Source organism: Condylura cristata, unplaced genomic scaffold, assembly GCF_000260355.1.
Source record: "Condylura cristata isolate star-nosed mole 26May11 unplaced genomic scaffold, ConCri1.0 scaffold00017, whole genome shotgun sequence".
NCBI lineage: Eukaryota > Metazoa > Chordata > Mammalia > Eulipotyphla > Talpidae > Condylura > Condylura cristata.
Genome location: NW_004567118.1, coordinates 22347157 through 22369222, shown reverse-complemented (window position 1 = coordinate 22369222; position 22066 = coordinate 22347157). Strand labels below are relative to the sequence as shown.

The 22066-nt window shown below is 43.9% G+C and overlaps 1 protein-coding gene across 5 annotated transcripts; it reads right to left on the bottom strand.

The window, feature by feature from the left end:
• Nucleotides 1-1597: 1597 nt before the first annotated feature.
• ALDH3A2 (aldehyde dehydrogenase 3 family, member A2) lies at nucleotides 1598-20256 on the bottom strand. 5 transcript variants are annotated; one of them, XM_012726467.1, is made up of 12 exons: nucleotides 20158-20256; nucleotides 19868-20029; nucleotides 18303-18534; nucleotides 17248-17333; nucleotides 15097-15305; nucleotides 13221-13338; nucleotides 11204-11345; nucleotides 10536-10702; nucleotides 8880-8979; nucleotides 5817-6052; nucleotides 4851-4968; nucleotides 1598-2898 (listed from the first exon to the last, which is right to left on the bottom strand). In XM_012726467.1, exons 2-11 carry the CDS (start codon nucleotides 20018-20020, stop codon nucleotides 4858-4860), a joined length of 1554 nt encoding a protein of 517 aa, XP_012581921.1. In that variant the 5' UTR covers nucleotides 20021-20029; nucleotides 20158-20256; the 3' UTR covers nucleotides 1598-2898; nucleotides 4851-4857. The 5 variants fall into 5 exon arrangements, with proteins under 5 accessions (XP_012581921.1, XP_012581922.1, XP_004684621.1 ...); XM_012726468.1 differs by having other exon boundaries at nucleotides 1598-2004; XM_004684564.2 differs by lacking the exon at nucleotides 4851-4968.
• Nucleotides 20257-22066: the final 1810 nt, after the last annotated feature.

Genomic DNA, 22066 nt, shown 5'->3' with positions numbered 1-22066 from the left:
ACACACACACCTGCAAAGGTATGAGCAGGATCTGGTGCCAGTAACTCCTGTAACAGGAGAAGTCTGCCTTATGCAGACAATCTATTGTGGTCAAATTGACTTCTTCTCCTCTGACCTGGACTACTCTTTAGAAGACAACAGGCAACTGGAAGAATGAGAACACTGAGATCACTAGTGTTATTTATAACGGCAACAATTTCAAACTGGAAACTTCAAATCAAATTTTCAAAACCACTGTTACATTAAAATCTACTTATTTCCTAAGCAGTCTCTAGTCTAGGCCAGTTCATAAAAGCTTTGTGAGGCTCTCGGCGCAAGGGCTCAGTGGGCTACCCCCGCCCTGTGCCACTGAGACTCAGGCATAAAAAACCTCAATTAAGGCAGGATAGCAGTTCGTAGACCCTCAACTCTCCTCCAATCCTTTCATTCTACTGGCATTTTTACTTGCCATAGACTTTGAGAAATACTTGTTCTTGTCCCACTTTCTCCTACAGTAGTGGAATGAGGTAAACAAGAGCAGCAAAACCAACGCTGTCTAATCTGAAAGGAACCTGCACTCTTATGTTCCTAGCAACACTATTTCCAATAGCCAAAATACGGAAACTTTAATAGTTTCCCAAAATAGATGACTAAACCAAGATGTGGCATATATATATACACAATGGAATACTACTCAGCAATCAAAAAGGATAAACTCGCACCATTTGTGGCAACATGGATAGGTCTGTGAGGCATTATGCTAAGCAGAATAAGCCAGATGGAGAAAGACAAATACTGGGTGGTATCACTTCTATGTGGCACCAAAAGAAGAGAAAAAGACAAACTTTAAAACAACCCTTAAAACTGACCACAGATCTTTGACTTTCAGAGTAGGAGGGAGGGGAAAGGAGCGAAGCAGAGATGGGGTAAGAGGGAGAACACAATGGACCGTGGTGGAGGGCCACATGGTACTCTGGAGGTGGAGAGCTACTCTACTGGGAGCGCAACTGAGGGAGAAAGCTTATGCTGTTGAAATATTAACAAGGGTGTAAAACAATGGTGCTCCATTAAAAGCAAACAATTTATGAACAAAACAAAAATACTTGCTTTAGATCAGCAAAGTGTATAAGAGGAGACAGTAGGAAAACCCTGCTCATTACCACAGGGACTCAAACTAAAACAAAACCCACATGTGACAGAAAATTAAACTTGAAAAATCTTCTTGGTTCAGAATTTAAAATGAAAAAGTATGACTTAGAGAAAACTGATGAGTACCACACCCTTTTGCTAGATAATAGCAAAAAAAGTGGATTTATAGTTGAAAAAAAATTATGATTAAAAAAAAATTCCAAAAGGGTACCTGAGGTTCCAAACTCAGAATGTTATGAAAATTCATGCCAACTGTATTGAATATAACATATTTATTTTGAAGCAGGATATATTAGGAGACAAGGAGATAATTTATAGTTAAACTAGAAATTATAACATACAATTTAATATATTAAATGAAAATCCCATACTGAAGTTTTTTTCTAAAGTGTATTATGGCTGACTAGTTGGTTAAAGCCACGTTTGAGCAGTTTATTCTAGTTCAGTGATTAATTTTCAACACTCACACTTCAGGCAGCCTTAATGGAACCGATTCTTTGAGCAAAGCTGATCGCACATTATGTAAAGTGAGTGGCGGTCTCTCACTGAGTGGGCACAGAAGTGAGTGGCGGTCTCTCACTGAGTGGGCACAGTCCGTCTCAAACACAGGGCGGGGTGGTGGGTCACACAGCAGGGCTCTTCCTTAGCACTTTCCCAATGGGCTGAGGTAGCTCAGTCATGGCTGTGCAGTCCAGCGTCTTCCCACGTCCTTCACACCTTTCGGCATGGCAGCTACTGTGGCTTACACACCTCTCCAAACTGCTCCAAGAGATGCACCATCAGCCCTATGAGGTGATTGGGATCCAAAGTCCATGACAGGAAATGGCGTCACCACTTTAAGTTCTGTAGGCTGAACTTATTCAGAAAGTGCTCTCTCTAAAGTTTAAAAAAGTGACATTTTACTTGCATTGTGCTACAGAAATATGAAACGTAAAAGATTTGTTCTTGGAGGTCTGCAAACTTATAACTTTAGGGTCCTGAGTTAGATAAATACTTTAAAAATACTTTAATTACAGCATTTAATAAGATGCAGAATTCTACAATTCCTACATCATTGAGAATAACAGGTGATACAGGAAACTGGTAACTGTTTTCTAGGAAGCCCTATGATAGACATAATGCTCTGAGTGACAGTGGTCACTGAGAGAATTGTGGATAGTCACAAGATACTGTCAGACTAAACCCAAGACAGTATGGAGACCAGATGAGAAGGGAGAAAGCGCACTGGTGAGATGGGCCGACTTCTGGAGGCCGGCTCTCAGGCCCCAGGGCACCAAGGAAGGTGCCCCCACCACAGTCACACTGTTCTAGTGCTTACGGGGACCTGGGGAGATCGAGCCTCACCCCTGGGCTGCAGGGGCCTTGCTGGGCAGTGTGGCGCTCTTGGGAGCTTCAGAGGAAAGGTGTGCCGTGTTTCATGAACTGCAGTGAAAAAGTTATCAAGTAGGTTCTAAGACCCCTTCAGGGTTCCCCAAAGAACTTGAGTTTAGCCTAACATACTCCCCTCCTCTAGTTCAAAGTTCTAATATTGGGGTGACACAGTCTAGAATGGGTTCTGTGAATATCCTCGCTATTAGGGGAATGTTGGAATTTGGTTGAAAAGCCAAGTTTAATAAAAGTGATTGGCAATAACTTTCAGGTTAGATCACAGTGCATTTGCATACTTTTGTAGGATTTTAAAATTGTTGGCTCATTAACCATTTAACAGAGGCATAATTCAGTAGAGGCAAGTAGGAGGTTGAACAGGATCATTCTTCAGTAGTATACTACCTGGAGAGAAAAGAGGACCCAGATTACTCTGCTAGTTTAAAAACCCTCTGACCTGGCTCTGGAACATGAACTTAGAATCAGGACACTAACAAATATCCCTTCTTAAAAGAATCTGTATACACTGTATCAAAGCCTATGTCTTCCTAAGAAGTATAAATGTGGCCTGGGCTGAAGATGAATGATTAATCCCTAAAACAACAAGAACACTAAATGGTGGAGACTCGATCTGTCCACTATCAATGAGATAGTATCAGAGCAGAGACAGGGGTAGAAAATACAAATTTACTATCCTAGCATCAGAAGAAGTTTCTACGAGGAATCTGCAAACTGATTGTTTTGTTTCTAAAATTCCACAGTAGTTCTGAAATTAGTTTGTGTCTACTAAGCTAAGGCGCGCTGCAACACCCTCAAAGAGTTCAATGTCATATTTAACTTTCAAAGGCCTAAATTCATGCACACATTCATGAATTTTAACCTTTCAAATTTCTGAACCTTTTAGGACCCACATCTCCTACAATGTTTTCCAGCAGGTATTCGGCTTTACTGGGACTTGGCTTTGGATGTGTGTCTGGTTGTGTGTATACAGTAGCAATATACATAGACTTTGTATGCAAACAGAAGTTCCTCCCCACTCAGATTCTAATTAACGTGGCCCTTTTTAGATTGATAGTCACACTTTAACTTCCCATTTTAAATGTTCTGAATTCATTGTAATTTTAGAAAGTAAAGTAACAAAATCAAATCTAAGCATATAACAAAATAAGTGCAAAAGAAGTAACTCCAGGAAAATATTTGCAATCACAATAAGGGCTCCTCAAGTGAATGTACAACATAGGCTGAGAGTCTTTAATCTGAAATAAAAGATGATGTCCTAAAAAGAGGATAAAAGTACAGAGAAAAGAACTGAGAAGCAGCAAAGAGGAAAAGAAAACCAAGTCTTTCTCTAGGCACAATGAATCCACAACAATGTGAACATCAGCTCCCGGTAAGGAGAAGCAGAGCTGGAGGGGGCCCAGGAACTCCTTGACGCCTCCCTTCTACCAGGCCGAAGTGCCTCGGCATGGGCTCAGAAAAGGCGGTGCCCACTCACCATCAGCTCCCTGTCAGAGCCAAGAGCCAGAGTCATGCTTTCCTAAATGCTGCTAAATGTTTTTAAACCTTGCTGCTTCCCTATCGGAGAAAGGCTTGTCTGTCAAGCGGTTTGGGGAACTCTGGGCGGCAACGTGGCCACCTCAGCCTGTCTCTCAAGATGTGCTGCACCCGAGGGAGCTCTCAGGGAGCTCTGGGGGACTGCAGCAAGCCCAGACAGCAGGCAGACTCCCAGTTCCCCAGGAGGCTGAGAAACCTGACTCCAGCCACCAACATATTTATCAGGTTGGGGACCGGTATCCTTGGAAAACAGCAAGATAGGCAGATAATGACCTCAGATCCGACCACACGGCCAACTCAAATAGCCCTAATCTGCATACTACGCTGTGATTTGCATATGCATTTGATTTGCTAGCATGAATTCAAAGCAAACTTTTAAAAATACGAATCAAACAACAAAAAGTGACTCTGAGGTTGTAAATTATTCTCAAATGATGAAACAAACAGTTCAGGGTCTAAATAGTGACTGTAGGTCTGCAGTCAGCCAATGCTTCCTCGGGAAGACTGAGCAGACAGATTTGAGAAAGGGGACCTTATGGCTACCCCTCTTCTAGAAAGGAGGCCTGCTGCACCAAGACCAGCTAAGCCACTACCGCTACACATTTCTTAGATTCCTCACCCTTTAAGAACTGTGGATAAGTAGTCCTAAGACTCTGACCTGTGGGCCAAGACCCAAAATGTCTAGAGATAAACTGAATATTGTTTAGTCAACACCCGTAAGCCTACAATTGAAATCAACAAACAATTCAAAGAAAACATAACCCATTTTGCCTGCTTATGGAAAGAAAACAAGGAGTTCCTACCTCATTCTTAACAGATAGAGCTGGGTTCTGAATTTTCATCATTGTTTACTGGAAAACACAGTTTGTGAACAACCAGAAAAATCAACAGGGCCTTTCTCCTCAGCACAGCTTGGTATTTCTGAGAAAACCCAAATGATTTCAAATGTGACTGGTATCTCCAGTTCCACAAAGCTGTGTTAATGTAACATGAGCCAACCCCCTTTCACATTTTAAATACAGATGTAAACACAGCTGTTCTGTGACATGCACGCATTGCCGAGCTTCGTGATGGTGTCCATTTTTCATGTCCCTCCTTGAGTTGGCTGGCAGAGGGCTTCGAGCACATAGTTCGTTACCTTTCCCCATGCCATTTTAACATTCACTGTCTGGGATATTCTCTTTGCCCCAAAGATGCACTACCCGCCTTAGGAGGGCAGTTGTCTCAGGGGCCTCTTAGCAAGCCCACAGCTGTTCTAACTGATTATCAAAGGCAAACATGACATGGCAGTAAGCTGTGGGGGACAGACATTCAAGTCGCCCTCACCAAAGCTGCCGCACCACCACTATGGTCCAAGAGCCTCTCCACACATGCTGAGTTCATGCACATTCAGGAGCAAAACAGAAACTGAAACACCAATGGCGAAAGGGTCACTGGGTTAGACAGCTCCAAATTCTGCACGCAACTTCTAGACTGAAGGTTAGCAAACTTATTTTTTAGGCTTTGTAGGCCTACAACCCCACAACTCTTCCCTTTTGCTATGTAGCACACAAGCAGCCAGAGAGGGTGAATGAACAAATGGGTAGGACTGTGACCCAAGCAGCTTCATTTATAAAAACAGGTGCTGGCCAGCAGGCAGCAGTTTGCCAACCTGGTCACAGCCTCGAAAGCAGATGCAAAAGACAGTGAATTCACAAAGGGAGAGGAGCCCCAGAAGAGGGCACATCAGGCAGGCCCGGAGCCGGGCCGCGGCAGCAGCCGAGACTCACCTTGAGAAGCACAGCGGCCACGACGCCCAGGAAAGCGAGGAACAGCAGACTGAGTTTCCCTTTGCTGAATCGTTTCAGGATGAAAAATTTTGCCCAATCCACCTTTGACTGGCTGTTGGGAGGATATCTGAGTTTGTTAGCACTCTCTCCCTTTAAACTTTTTACTAAACAGGGACGACGATGAGAAAAAGTATCGAAGCTATGTTTTCCATGATAAGCACCCATCCCACTTGAACCTGAAATAAAAGAGACAAAGAAGGCCCCCTGTAGGTGACACAAGCCACACACGCGTAGAGGAGACCCACAGCTCCCTGCTGCCTGGGACGCCCCTGGACTTCCCGGCCAGCTCGGCGGCGTCAGAAGCTGCCTAGGACGGCCTCCCGCCGGCGTGCCAGCAAGGTGAAGGTCTACCCACAGCGTGGTTTCCAAGAGCAGGCCAGGGGCAACTCTCTCTGGTGGGGCTCCCTGATGCTGGCACTAATGCATCCCGTAAGTCATTCTCACCACAGCCCTGCAATGGAGAGAGCATCACCCCCAACGTGTTTCCCTGCAGAGAGGAAAAGGATCTAGGAGTGGCGCATAAAGCCATCCCAGTTCTAAACACAAAGCCAGAGGCAGCCTTTCACAGCCTCCCCATGTGCCTGAAGGTACTCTCACCCACTCACCCCCTTGCTTCTGCTAAGGTCCCAGAAATCACAAAGTCCAGGACAGCAGGGCCACGCAGCTAGTGACGTGGGCAAGCGTAAATCTCTGCCCTCTTAAAGAGCCACACGCTGTGACAGTTTTCACTTCTCTAATCTACTCTGTGTGCTGGACAGAGGCATGTGCGTGGCTCCGTGGCAGAAGGGCAACTTGGGGGCTGGGCTGAGGGACCTCACGTAGGCAACAGCTGATGCTGTAAGGAAACGTGGCAATATGTATAAAAGCTTAGGCATTTTAGAAAAAAATCTAAACTACATGCCAAATTATTACTTTAGAAGTGAAAGAAAAAAGCATTTTGAAAAAAAAAAATTGTAAAAGCCCTTTTAACACAGTAATTATACTGCTGGATGCTTTTCCTGAGGAAGTAATCAGAACCTGCACAAAAAATATAGAAGAATCATACACCACAAAGAATTGAAATGAAAACGCCTAGTAACAGGACTCAGTTTAGAAAAGACGCTGCTTTCACACGGCAGAACAGCACACAGCTGCTGCACCAAACAAGGCGTGTGCCGGCCCGGGCCAGCCGACCCGGGCCACGGCAAAGGCAGGGCGGAAACAAGACACGAGAGGATACGGTTTGGAATAAATAGTTACACATGTGTGACTACGTGTATGCACTAGATGCAAGGATAAGAAATTTCAGAACATGTACCTGGGGTTATCTTTATAGTGGGGTTATAGGTAATCCACATTTTTATTCTGCGGGTTTTTTCTATCTTTTCTGAGGTTTTTTAAAAAGCCTGCATTCTTTTTGCATTTGGGGGCAAAAGGTTTCTGTTATGTTCTAAAAAAAGAGAGATAATGCCAAACCTACCAACTCATGCAACTGAACCCAAGTAACATCCCGTGGTTTGAAAAGAGCCTTCAGTGGCCATCATGTGGAAAAAGCCAGGGTCCTCCGGGTGCAGGATCTAACCAAATCTTGGAAGATTTGAGGGAGTGAAGCTACAGTAACTTCAGCCTACATCCCATAAATCACCCTTACCTTGAGTCACCATCTCTCCTCCCCATGCATTCACTCCATCAGCAAATCTGGCTGCTCGACACCACCCCGACCTGCTACATATCCTCCCCTACCATCATCCTATTCTGGGTCCTGCAATAGCCCCTGATCTGCCTCTCCCCATTTGTGCTTTACAGATGCCAAGTGGTAGGTGCTGATATTACACTTACATTCTAGAAACATACATGTGGCAACCATGCAAAGTCAGCCAGGGCTTACAGGACAAGGACACGCTTGCCTTGACCGAGAACAGTTGTTCCTGACAAATGGCCACCATTCACTCTCATGGCGTACTTGATTTATGCTATTACAGAGGACAAGAATAAAGCAGTTGCTTTCATTAGTTGCTTTTTGCTATGAGAATTTTCATACATTCATTATTCTGTAATATCTCTATTAGCCACCACTGAGGCTCCAAAGGAAAAATAAAAAATTGAGTCAATTATTTCAGATGTCAAAGAGGCAGACAGGATACAACCCAAAGAGAGCAGTCTGTATTCACAGAGTTTCAACAGAATGAATTTTTGCTCAACTTCTCTGGAAAAGAGTCTCTTATTCTCAAGCTGTGAAACAATTCAAGGACAGACCACTCCCTGCAGAGGGGCAGGAGAGCACTGCCGGTGGGAACTGAGGGCTACTCGATGTTACCAGGGTAGGCAGCACAGGGGAACTCAAACCCTCGGCCTGCTGTCTGCTCCTAATATTCTGGGCCTGTCATCACTTTAAAAAGAGACTGGGAAGTGGCACAATGGGTTAAAGTGCAGCACTATGAAGCTAGCTGCAGCCACTTCAACATGAATTTGATCCCTGGCCAGGGGGATGATCCACACGGCGCAGCAGACCTCTCCTGTCTCACCCGCTGCTCCCCTCAGCAGTGTATTTTAGTAGATCTGCCTGTTCTGCTCCCCACTTTGTCTCTGGTGAATCCTCTCACCCTCTGCACCTCTGGCCTTTACAGCACTTCTGTATGTAAATAGATCTCTAAAACAAAGAGAGAGACAGAGGGACTTCATTTGAGACCTGACTGTTGGTTGGAAAAATCCCATAAATGTGGGAGCAGACCAATAAACAAGTAAGCCAGTGAAAAGAACAAAGTAATCATAGATCGTGGTTAAGTGCTGCTAAGGACGGAAAGTGGGTGGCAGGAAAGGGATTAGCCGCTCAGCAGAGGGTCTGGTGGGCAGAGGGAAGACAACTCGCAGGGGGAGGTTAGGGAAATCCCCTCTTGGAAGCAAGAGATCAAGCAGAGGCCTGCAAAAGCAGCAATGCCAACCACTTGAGCAAAAGATTTGTGCAATGATGCTTCTAGAGTGTTTTTGAAATACTGACCGCCAGCAGGAGAGAGAACTACTCACCCACTCCACCGAAGGGCAAAGAACTGAGTGTGAAGTGCATGATGACATCGTTGACTGTGACACCACCGCTGGATGTCTCATCAATCATGCGTTTGATGAGCTGAGGAACAGAACAAGACTCCAGGTCAGCAGTGCCTGGGATAGAGGCTGTGTGCTCTCAGGAAGGACCTCCTGGCTGTGTACATTGGCAAGACTACTGGGGTTTGTGAACACACTTGAGGAAGAACCTGTTTACTCAATCATCGCCTGGAGCTACTACCTAAAATGGCAGCCAATGAAGAAGCTGTCCTTTAAAATAAGGGACAGTTCATATGACATTCTGGTTTTAAAAAAGTGTTAATATTCCTATCTCTGCTCTAAATGATCACATACGATTAGTAGTATCATTTAGTCTTTATGAATTGCAAACAAAATTTGAGGTTTCAGATTTCCTGTTTTTGAAGAAATGGCTGGCCTGATACCTGAATAGTGACTGAATGTCATTTCAGCAGGCCGCTAACAAGCTCTTGAGAGTCCTTTATAAACAGTGTCAGAGGACAACAGTTACCACAGGTGACCCCACTGCCTTGTACCCTGGTTGACGGTCATTGAGGCTTCTGTTATCCTACCCACCATATTTCCTGTGGTCACCTGAAATGCCAACCAACTATTGTTACTAATAACCCAGTCCTACTGAGCCCTAAACATTGGGCTTCACTTCACAAGCTGTAGAAGTTGCCATGTTATGGACTCTCTAGAAAATGTTTGGTTTGCGAACTTCTCAGATCTTTTTTTTTTTTTAAGATTTTATTTATTTATTTTTTGTATAAGAACTAGAGTATAAGTTAGAGGTGCCGGGAGGCAGGGGAGTGGTGAGAGGAGTCACCAGAGTGAGGAGTAAAACAGGCAGGTCTACTGAAATACACTGCTGAGGGGAGCAGGCGAGACAGGAGAGGTCTGCTGCGCCATGTGTGGTCAGCTGCCTGGCCGGGGATCTAACCCAGGCTGCAGCGGTGACAGTGCTGAGACTTAACCCGTAGGCCACGAGGGAGGCCCTGAACTTCTCAGATCTTAATTGGTGCCATCTTCCCCCTTCTTGTTTTCCCTTCCCCTCTCAGGAACAGCAGGCACCTGAACCTACCTGCCCCCCTTTTCTTAAGACCACTATTCCTTAGCAGCAACTGGTCACTCTGATGTGAATGATGTGAACCAGGCTGATACAGCTCTACGACTCTAACAACAAAGGCGCAGTTTCAAGTCCCAAACATCACAATCATCTCCAGAAAAGTGCCAGAAATCCCTGTTTCACACAGCCCCACCCAAAGGTTGTAAATACTGTTACAGTAAGAGGGGAAGACTCTTCCACAGGAAGGCCTGTGGATTAACATCAGGAAAGCTTCTAGCCCTGGTACACACGAGTCTTCCAATTATAGGGGAGGTGTTTATGAACCAAAAAAATTGTGACACCCACCCCTGAAGACTCAGAACTAACCCCAGGGAGTATGGCAAAGATTACTGTGGTGACCCGAGGGCCTCATTAACCAAGACAGCAATCTGTAAGTTCAGCCTCACTTGATGGATGCTGGTATTACACAAAATAAACCATTATTTTTCTTACAGTAACTAAGAAACATGATTTATGATAGTGGCAAATGCTAATAAGCTGTTCAAGTTTACCTGTTTGTTATGAGAAAATACATAGAAAGCCAGAGGCTTTTCACGTTCATTTATGAATTGTATGGCTTCATCTGCATTCTTCACAGGTACTATTGGAAGAATTGGCCCAAAAATTTCTTCTTGCATCACCTTGGTTTGAGGATTAACATCAGTAAGTATTGTTGGGGCTGAAAAAAAATACCAAGCAAAATGAAAATGTAAAAGTAAACAGAAATGCAAAACTCATCTTACATTTATTTCATCAGGTCATCTATCTACTGGGAAAAAAGTGCTGAAGATGTGGATGAACAGTGCAAATTATATTTGTCTCCAAGCATGTGAACGGGTCTCTGTGCTAGAAGGGGATAATCTATAATTGGGAATAGCCTATTTGGCACCCCTAAAATATTCACTACCTATCCCTTTATAGAAAGGAACGTTGGGCCATTTTCTATCTTCTCTGAGCTGGTATTTCTCCCAGTCATAGATGATAATGAAACCACTCAAAAAAACCCCAATATATCTTTAATAATCATCTTTTTAAAAGTTTATAACAAAGACAGTACATAAAAAAGCAATGTTCAGTAACTTTTAAACAGTATGTATAACATTTTATTTATTCTTAGTAAAGAGTGTTGGTAAAAACTATCAAGCTGCCGTTGCCCCTGGGAAAGGTGAAGTTCCATTACCTACGTAACGTGTGGCTTCGTCAGACTCCCCACCAAAAGCTATCTTTTGTCCTTCAAGCAAACTTAAAATCCTCTTAAAATGACGAAGATTGATGATCCTTTCATAATCAGGAGATTCTTTGATATTTTCTCCATAAAATTCCTGTTTAAAACAACAGTATTTAATTCTCACAAAAGGCCTGTATTTCAATTTAATAAGTATAAAATCTACTCAGTCCCCCAAATCGATCTGCTTTCTATCTTCCAGACACGCACACCCCACTCCCCATGGACTGTATGAGGAGCAAAATCACAGTAAGTTTGAGCTTTTTGGCAGGCCAAGGATACAAATTCAAGAGCACACACAGGTCCATCATTTTTCAGTTCCGGGGCAGGAGTCATATGGAGTGAACGTGAGAGAAGATGTGGAGGAGATCTACTCTCCTCCTGAAATGAGAGCTGGGGCGTGGCAGCAGAGATCCTATGACTGCAAGTCCTAAAATATGGACTACTTATCCCGTTAGAGAAAGAGTGCTGAGCTCTGCATGGTTTTATTGTTTTCTATCTTCTCTGGATTGGTAATTCTACCAGTCATAGATGACAGTGAAGCCACTCAAAAAAAAAAAAAAATCAAAAATTCTTCTGGTGAAAGAACTCCAGAAGTCATACAAAGTTTATTCTGTACAACACATACAAAATGCTGTAAGACTACAACACTACAAAATCTTGTCAGAGTTCTCAATTTATTCTCAAATCAAATCACTCACTCACCCACCACCACCAGCCTCAGACCCAGGAGGTTAAGACTCACCCAACATATTAAAACTCACGTTCCAGGGTCACAATTCCAGGCCACTAACAGGGTTTGTCAATGTTGGTGGTGCATTACAAATCACAGGAGCCCCAGACCAATCAAATCACAATATTTGGAAAACGAGGACTGAGAACTGTTCATAAATGGCTCTCTTGTGAACCTCAGTTGAGAACCACTATGCTAAGAGTATACAAGAATCAAAGGAAGGCAGAGGATGTCTTTCTCCTTTGAACCTGACCAAAGTCAGTAACCGCACGTAAATAAGCAAGTCTTTTCAGATTCCCATGTATTTCCAGTCTCACAGGAATCTTTCATGAACCCCTCTCTGTGCCACACTATTTCCCCCGGATCTGGACAATTCTCCCTCCATGTTCTTTAGGCCTGACTTTCTCTTAAGAGATGTACAATTCCCACACTAAGACTGAGCATCTCATGCCCAGTGACCAGCCTGGACTACTCTACTTTCCTGACACACAACTTCATTTTCTGACCGTAATGGTTACTCTTAGCATTCTTGATCCTTTACTTCTGTGCTTAATTAGCACCTGTTGGGTAAACAACAATGGTTCCAATAATTTCTTCACCCAGAGGGTCACACTGGTGGGGCCCATTCCTTTCTTCCAATCCAAAGCCCATAAGTCTTCAAGGTCTAACTCAGGACACTACCATGCAGCCTTCCTTTACTCCCTTAGAAGAGATCTTCAAACACCTGCAAGTTAGTAATCATGCCAAGAACATGATTCTTGAATAGATATTTAGTTAACTCACTCCTCCAAACCACTGACCTTACTACACCCTCTACCTACATAGGAACCTAAGAGCAATGGCCAATATATTGGTTGTCAGAGAAGTCACGATATATTCTTTCTACGCAAAAATGTGTCATGACTTTTCTGCCAATGCAATACCAAGGGGCCTCTGCTTATACCTCAAAGGACTGACAACATTCTCTCAAGACAAAACCCATGCTTTTATTATTTCATTCATATATCACAACAAGTCAGTCATTACATCAGTCAACTAAACAGTTCAAGTGGTTTTAACACAGTCTAACCTTGCTCCCAGAAGACATTCTATGAAAAGTATACAGAGAATTTTTAAATAGCAACAAATCCAGTCACATATGCTACTGGAATTTGCCTGGGGCAGGGATTGGGAATAGGGATGCTCTCAGCAAACAGTCTGAATTCGTATTTCATGAAACCAATGGAGTCAAATACAAACCTTCACTGTCTCCTTAATCTTCTGCACGATTTGATTCTGGAGAGATGGTTCACAGAGAACGTAGTCGGGAGCAATGCAGGTTTGACCACAATTCATGTACTTTCCCCAGGCTATGCGTCTGAGGGCAAGGGGAAAATCTCAAATAACTATGTAATTCAGTCAACTATTCATTTGTTACATACTTTTGTATTGCTTGAAGGTTTCACAAGTAGCAAGATCACTTCATAATCTTTAAAAACTCATCTCCAAATTGGTTGGTTGGTTGGAACTTAGAATTCTAGTTTTCAACTGACATAAAATATTTTCAGGAGCAGGGGAAGTTCTTACTCTGCTCATGAGAAATAGTAGTTTATAAGCACTGTAGTCAGTGGCTGCTGCAGGAAAAGAGAAACCACCTTCCAACGCCCTCCTCCTCCTCCAGCTCCATCAAGAGAATACTGTGGACGCAGGAGTTCTAACAGGCTCTACCTCTGCTGGCTGTAGCACTGGGTCCTGCTAGCAAGATGTTCAGGTGTAAAGCAGAACAGCAGTCAATCTCTAAGATCATCCTCTTCTATGGGGAGTCCCTCTCCACTTCGGGAAGTCATTCTTATATATGGAATGAAGTACATGGTCTGGAAGCTCACTATCTGAGGGTCTCATTGTAAGAGGGACAGTAAGGAACAAACTCGGGGCCAATTGTTAGTGCTCTCAGCCAGCTCTATGGTACAAGGTAGAATGTTCTAGACTCCACCCCTGAAGTCAATTTGGTGGTAGAAGGTGGAGCTTTTCAAATTCCTCCTGCCAAGCGGTGGCTACTAAGAAAAGGGGCAGAGCTGAGGTTGTTGGCACTTAAACTGCTGAGTTCTTAGTCAGAAAAACTGAGTAGTTTTTTTGGCAATTAAACTGCTGAGGCTTTTGATCAGTTCAACTGTGGGACTTCTGGCAGGTAAGCTACTGGAGCTCTGGTGGTTAAAGTACTGGTGAGGAAGGGTGTTGGGAGAGAAGCCACCAGCTTCCCACATGCAGCTTCTGTATGTATCTTGGTTTCTGCTCGGTAGATATCACTTTGGGTAGGGCAGAGAACATCTGGTTACTTGCCAGTCTGTGAATACTCTCCCTTACCCTTATCCCCTTTTTTTCCTCATTCCCGGTGTAAATTAATCCTGCTATTACTGTCTTACATGTACCTGCTTTGCGTCATAAGCACATGGGTGAGGACCCTAGTGATCCCCCTGGGTTTGCTTCAATTTCATCGTGTTCTGGCAATTACATTTGTACCTATAATGGCAACCTGTATCCTGACCTAACTACTTCCCTGTATCTCCTCTTTGCACCCCACTACCTCTGAAGAGGAGGAAAAGCCTAAGCAAACAGTCAATTCAGGGTTTTGGCACATCCTGGTAACTAAACTGATTTAGTAGAGAACATGAAACCTCTTCCTTTCTGGTTTCCAGGTAAAAGATACTATTCTCAGTTAAAAGAATGGTAATACTGGTTTTGTCAACAAAGAAACTCAGTTAAGAAATCAACATGATACACATTCTATTGGGGATTTAAAGATTGTATTAGGCATACACAATCCCTTGCATTATCTACTTCCTATTTCATCTGCCCACATAACAGTACAATTTCTCGTCAGATCTATTATTTAGAAAAAATCATTTCATAACACCTAAGGACAACCATTTTATCTCAAGACCTACTGCACATTTTTCCAGACAGTGGCACCAAAAGACAATTTGTGAAAGAATTCTTTACCCTTGAGAACACCAACCATGAAAACTTAAAAAGCCAGAACACCTAGGGTTCAAGTGCAAAGGGAATATATACCCGCCTGTTGGGGAAATCTTCACTGTGTTAGGAAAACACCAGCTAACTGGAAGGTGAGTCTCACCTGCAGGCAACGTCCAGGTCACACTCTTTGTCAATATAGCATGGACTCTTCCCTCCTAGTTCAAGAGTCACAGGGGTCAGATGCTTGGCAGCAGCTTCCATGACAATTTTTCCAACATTAGTGTTTCCCGTATAGAGAATGTGGTCAAAGCGCTGCTTCAAGAGCTCTGTGGTTTCCTCAACACCACCATTAATAACGACATACAGATCCTTAAAAAAGAAATACATAAATACTACCAGTAGAGTTAACTAACCCTACCATTTAACATGAACAATTTCTTCACCACAGACATATAAAAGACAGGGGAACATGGAGACTGGACCCTGTGAGGACAGAAGAGGCAGCTGACTGAGGACAGTGGGGAAGACTGATGGTGTCTGATGGCATCTGAGAAACAGCAACTGACTTAAGAGAGCCTGATGTTTTCCACATGAGCTCAGTGGTTAAAAACACAAAGGAAATCAATGGCTGAATTTGACCAGGGAAATGCATGAAAAGCGGGGTGGGGTGGAAGCCGAGGACACTGGAGTGAAAGCAGCCATCGTCAGTGACCAGCCATCGTCAGTGACCACGGGCCAGGTCCCAGATGATCCATCTTCACTGAACATTTTCTCTATACCCAACACTGCACGGAGCTTGGCCTACAGTCGGAATCAAGCAAACATCTGCGCAAGAAGTGCTTAGCCACGAGCAAGAGCAAGAGCACTCACTCCGGAAGCCAGATCCGGGCTGAATCTGGGCTTTACTACTCACTAGGTGACCTTTGGCCACTACTGACAGTCTCTGAGCCTCAGATTCCTCGTCTACTTGCTTTGGACTGAACCTTTTTATGTCCTGTGATATCTTTAGTCAATAAAGATAATAATAACAACAGCATGAAATACAATAACAACAACAGCATGAATAATAACAACAGCAAGAAAAACAATGACAGAGAAGAGATGGCAAGGAAGTCAGAGGAAATGTTCAAAAGATTCTGAGGTTAAAAAAAAAATGACAAAATAAGATTATGAGGTGTAGCAGGAAGTAAAAGTTGGCTTTGTAAACTCATGTTTTCATTTCACTTCCTGCTAATTAGGAGGGCTCATTCTCATTCGTTTCCCAGTTCAACTGCCCAAGTTTTAACTTGCATGTGGCTTAATCTACAGAGCATATGTGACTGGGTCCCCAACAACCTAAGTGAGACAGGGCTGGCATTATTAACTCCATAAGGACAAAAATAAAGAATTTACTCATAATAAGGGACAAAGCAGGACCTTCAAATCTCTACTCCTAATTCTACTCAATCCCTGATATCTCACTGTCTTCATCACTCTTCTGAACTAGATAGAAACAGCTATTAGAACAATTAGTAAAACTGTTCTGTGACCTGCCTTAACAGTGATAAGGTAACAGAGACCATTGTTATTATAAGAGCCAGAGCTGGCCTCTAGACTATTATAAATTAAAATGTACAATTTCAGGTATAAAATTTTAAAACTGCCTTTCAGTGAAAGCGACATAAAGATTCTTGCAGCGACTCCATGGATAACTAAGGGGCCCAACTTCACGGAGCATCATGAATTTCATCCCTAGAAGGGCATGAAAACAGGCTGGTTTGGACAGAACTGAGATCATGGATGGGTGAGATCTCATCTAGGGATGAGAACATGTTTTTTATTCAGCTTTTGATACTCTTCAATACCAGCATCTTAATCTAAGTGAAGAGGCCATTTTCTTCCTGTAATTCTCATGCAAACAAGCCTGTCCACTAAAAGCAGAAGTGTTCTTACATAACCAAACCCCATTTTGACAAGAGGTTATCAGTACCCAATACAGTACCGTCCTCATTAAATAACTCACTTCATGAATAGACCTAAAACTCTGTGAGATCAAACAAGGGTTAATTCAAAATGTCAAACAGGAGAAGAGGATGACTATGGCAAAATGAGAGGTGTTCCTTTAAAGCCAGGGGCCTAAGCATATAGTGTAGCCACAACAGGTGAGCCATTCCACAGTTTATTTTGGAACTTAACATCTCTGACCAAGTCAATACAGGCTTAAAGAAATGAAAACAAATCTCCAGTGCTCAGTGACACATAAAACTAGAAGACCAAGTGGGAGTTGCCCACAATAAACAGAAATGCTGAACATGAATGGAGGAGTTCTTACCTGATCTAAGTATTGAGGGAGGAGCTTAGCCAAGATACTGGCTGTATTTTCACTTAGTTCAGAAGGCTTCATAATCACAGCATTTCCTAAGCAAAGCAAAAAGCAGAACGGTATCTTTTAAAACTAGAGTAACTTAAAAACCAAAACAGTGTTCACGTGGAGAGTACAGGCAAGATAAACACTCCAATTATTTTTTCAGCTCTGAATTCTGCTCTTTCCCAAAATAAGCACCTTTTCTCATTATCTTCAGGTCATTAACAATAGGTTCTATCAGTCTCCCCAGTCCTCCAATTTCCTCTCACTTTTTTCATTTGTCCTTGGAATGATGGGCCAAACAAGTTACATCAAGATAAAACTGTTGAGCTGTGTGGGGGCCCTTCCTGGTGGCACAACAGGTTAGGACGCAGCACTGCAAGCTAGCTGCAGTTACTTCAGTGCAAGTTTGATCCCCCTACCCCGGAGGTGACCCACATGGCAGGGCAGAGCTCTCCTGACTCGCCCGCTGCTCCCCTCAGCAGTGTACTTCCTCTATCTGCCTGTTCTGCTCTCCACTCTGTCTCTGGTGAAGCCTCTCACCCCCTGCACCTCTGGCTTGTACTCCAGTTCTGTATGAATAAATAAATAAATCTTAAAAAAAAAAAAAAAACAACTGTTGAGCTGGATCTCAAAGAAGTGATAAAATAATCTGTTAGCACTTTCTATATAGCCAAGCATTACCGCCTTCTCTAAATGAGGAAACTGGTCAGACAGAATCAAAGAGCTTATTTACAGTCAGAACTGGCAACGAAAATCACATTATACTATGGATGCCTGACTCCAAACGTCTGGACTCAGACACCTCTATGGTCTCACAGGTTCATTCCTTGTGTGTTTCAAGAAATAGTTGCCACACGAATATCCTCCAGAGTCCATTTAAAAAATATATTCATGAATTCTCAATATATTCATGAATTTTCAACTGCCAGTGTAAAACAAGGCTAATGTCACTATCCTTAATTTACAACCAATGAGAGGATAAGTCCCAATAGGTACAAAGATATCAGCTAACACCAGACCTGCAGCAATGGCTCCTATCAGAGGCTGAATGACCAGAACAAGGGGATAGTTCCAAGCTCCAATAATCAGTATGACTCCCAGGGGCTCTGGTTGAACATAAGCCTCATCCATCATCGTGAGTAGGTTCTTCTTAGCTGGTTCAGCAGTAACCCATTCAGGAAGCTTCTCCAGGACAAGATCAATTTCTCCAAGGACAGTAATAAGTTCATGACTGTATGCATTGAGTTCACTCTGTTGTTAAAGAATCACAGTTAACTTTGCAGGAGTGTGACACACACAGCCCTAAATGCCTGGGACTGCAGGTCAAGCACACCTACAGTGACAACTACCATTATCAGACCAGCTGGTCTGACACTCAGATTCCTTTTGCATGCTCCAAATCCTCAATAAGGAGGTGTTAACTCCCTAATATTTAATTCCTCAAAGACCCTTCAGACACAAACCATTTACAACTAGGTTTAAAAGGTGTCTCTTTCTGGAAGATTTCCCTGATGGATAGTGATCTGCCTTGATCATACCCTATGGCAACTGTGCTTTTGATTTATATATTAGTATTTCACCCACAGTACACTAGTTTATAATTATGCTACGCTGTATATATGTTTTGCCAAACTGCTATGCAAATTGTTTTCCAAATTTTAAACCTTGAAGGGCAAGAAATTTACTGTATTTCTTTAGTGATCCTATATCACATATTCACACAAACACTTGATACTTACAGAACAAATGATTCAGACTTCTTAAGTATCTTACTTTTACCACTTCCTCTTCACCAAAAGTGATATAAATGAAATTTTATAGTTAACTAATGTTGCTACTCTGGTTGGGGAGTAGCAGAAAAGACTGACAAAGTCAGAGCAGGGTCTTGTTACTCTTGGAAAGAAAATTAAAAACATAATAATATTAGAAAATATATTTATATCCTAAACACTACTTCATAGCACCTTGCTACTCATAGCATAGCTCCAAAACAGGTAGCATAGTCTCATCTGGGAGCTCATTAGAAATTTAGGATCTCGGACTCCTTTTCTAGCCCAAATCAGCCATAATTTGCAATTTAACAAGATCCCCAAATGATTAACCAGCTCACTGGAGTGAGGAGCACTAACCTAAAACAAAATAATGGAAGAAAATTTGGGAGCAACAATGACAACCAAAAACCCCTCTGTCTACCAAAGCTATCATACATGAAGTTAAAAGGCAATAAACAGACCCGGAGACAATTATCTGCAACATATGAAATGACAGAGACCCCGAATAAATAGCGTTCCTCGAAATAAGGAAAAGGGTCATAAATGCAACAGCAAAACAGCCAAGAACACAAAAAGCAATTCACATAAAGAGGAATTCGGGCCCAGAAACACGCACTTTTGTGTCTGCACAGAAGAAATACACACAACAGGACTGGCTAGGCAAGATAGGCTGACTGGCCAAGTCGGGGGAATCGTGCGCTTAATCCGCACTGCTCCACATAACACTCCCACAGTGCTTGCATAATCAAAGTTTTTAAATGCAAAAAGCTAAAGTGGGACGTGGGGCGCACGCTCCTCCCTCGCGCGCGTACTTTGCACAGGTCAGCACCGATAGCCGCCAGGATGTCCTTCTCGTGCTCCTGCATCATCCTCCGCAGGGCCTCAAGCTGCTGCAGCCGGAACCTTAGGGGGCGCGACCGGCCCGACCGGAACGCGTCTCGAACCCGCTGGACTTCGCGCTCCATGGCCTCGTCCTAAGGAGAAAGGGAAGTCGGGAGGCGCCGCCCGGCTGCAGCGGGCGTGCAGGGCCGGAGGGGCTGGTGCCGTCTTCTTTTTCTTCCCTCCCGCCAGGCAGACCCCCACCGCCGACCCGCAGCCGTACCTGTCTCGCTCGCTAGCTCGCCCCGCAGCGCGGTCCTCTACGCCCGCCGGATGCCAACTACCGGACAGTGACGCGGAGGTGCCGGCCTCGACCCGGGCCCACGCGCCGATTGGCCGGGGCGAGTCACGTGATGCAGGCGGAGGCCCCGCCCCGGCCCCGCCCAAGCAGCTCCAGCCCTCCGGGGAATCTGACACTGGGATGAGTTGTGGGATCCGCTGCCCCGGGAGTTTGCACGCCGCGGGGGTGTACCCAGGCCTAGGGGGACCATGCTGGTGAAGAGAGCCGCTGGATGTCTCCAGGACTGGGGATGAGGCGCCGAGGGCGAAAGGCTGAGGCGCTGAAAAGAAACAAACTGGAAGCTCTGGTCCCTAGAGCCTAATGGAACGCAGCCCTAATGGAACGCGGCCTTAATGGAACGCCGGGAATGGGCTCGTCCTCCCTGCTCCAGCCCGGAGTAATCAGATGTGGCAGAACAAACAGGAAGGAGGCTCGGTGCCACCGAAAGCGCACGGCGTTGCCTCTGCGTCTGTGGGAAGTGGACCCCACCACCCAGTGCTGCGTGAACCCTGGGGCCCCAAGCCATGGTCTGGTGAAGAAGGCGCATTTCTCCTCTGGTCAGCCGACCCAGCTCCTTCCCTCACTATCAGTTGCCCCAATTTGATGCAGCCTGGGTAGATTTCAAGACTGTCCTCCCAAAACAAAGGAGAAGATAAATAGCTGGGACTACATAAAACTAAAAAGCTTCTGTACAGCAAGAGACAGAAAGGAAGAGCCATCCTGCAGAATGAGAGAGAATATTTGCACACCATGCAACAGATAAGGGACAGATATCTAAGATGTACAACAGTGTTCACACAACAAAAACAAGTAAGTTAAAAAATAGGCAGAACTGAAGGTACACCTCTCCAAAGAAGAAATGCAAATGGCCAGAATGTGCAACCTAACTAATTATCAGAGAAGTGCAAATCGATACCACAATGAAATACCACCTGACACCAGTGAGAATGGCCCACATTTAAAAAAAAAAAAAAAAGACAAAAAACGGGAAACCACAAATGCTCGCAAGGATGTGAGGGGAAAGGAACCCTATTACGCTACTGGTAAACTGGTAAATGTAAACTGGTCCAGCCACTATGGGAAGCTGTGTGGAGGACCCTCAGAACACTGTAAACAGATCTACCATATGATCCAGATATGCCACTCCTTGGAATCTACCCAAAGAACACAAAGACACTAATTTGTGAAATGAAACCTTCACTCCTGTGTTTACTGCAGCACTATTTTATAGTAGCCAAGATATGAAAATAACCTAAGTGCCCCCAAGAGACATATGGGTCCAAAAGTTGTGGTAAATCTACACAATGGAATACTACTCCGTGAACAAAAAACACAGACTCGTGCCACTGTGGCAGCATGGATGGAACTGGCTAGCCAAAATAAGCCAGAAGGAAAAAGATAAATATCAGATGGTTTCACTTATATGTAGAATAGAGAGAAACCAAATATAAGGTCAAGAAAAAAAGACAAAACTAGTAAGCTGACCATAGATCTTTCCTCACAAGGGAGAGTGAGGAAAGGCGTCAAAACAGAGGAGGGAAGAACACAGGGAATAGGGTGATGATTTATAGGTGATATGGTGGTGGGAGAACTAAGGATTCTACACCTGAGGGAAGAAATCAAATACTGTACAAAAATGCACAACTATGTTTAAAGAAAAAAAAAAAAGAGAGAGTCCTCCCAGGTTAGTGCCCTGAGGGCAGGAAGCCAGGCCGTACTTATCCTCCATGTTAGGCAGAGGAACATCATCACTGGCAGCCCATGGCTGCAGATCGCTCCCCAGCTACCATATCATTGCCTGCTCCTCTTTATAGCAGATTGTCTCCAGAGTGGGATTCTACTTCAGACTTTT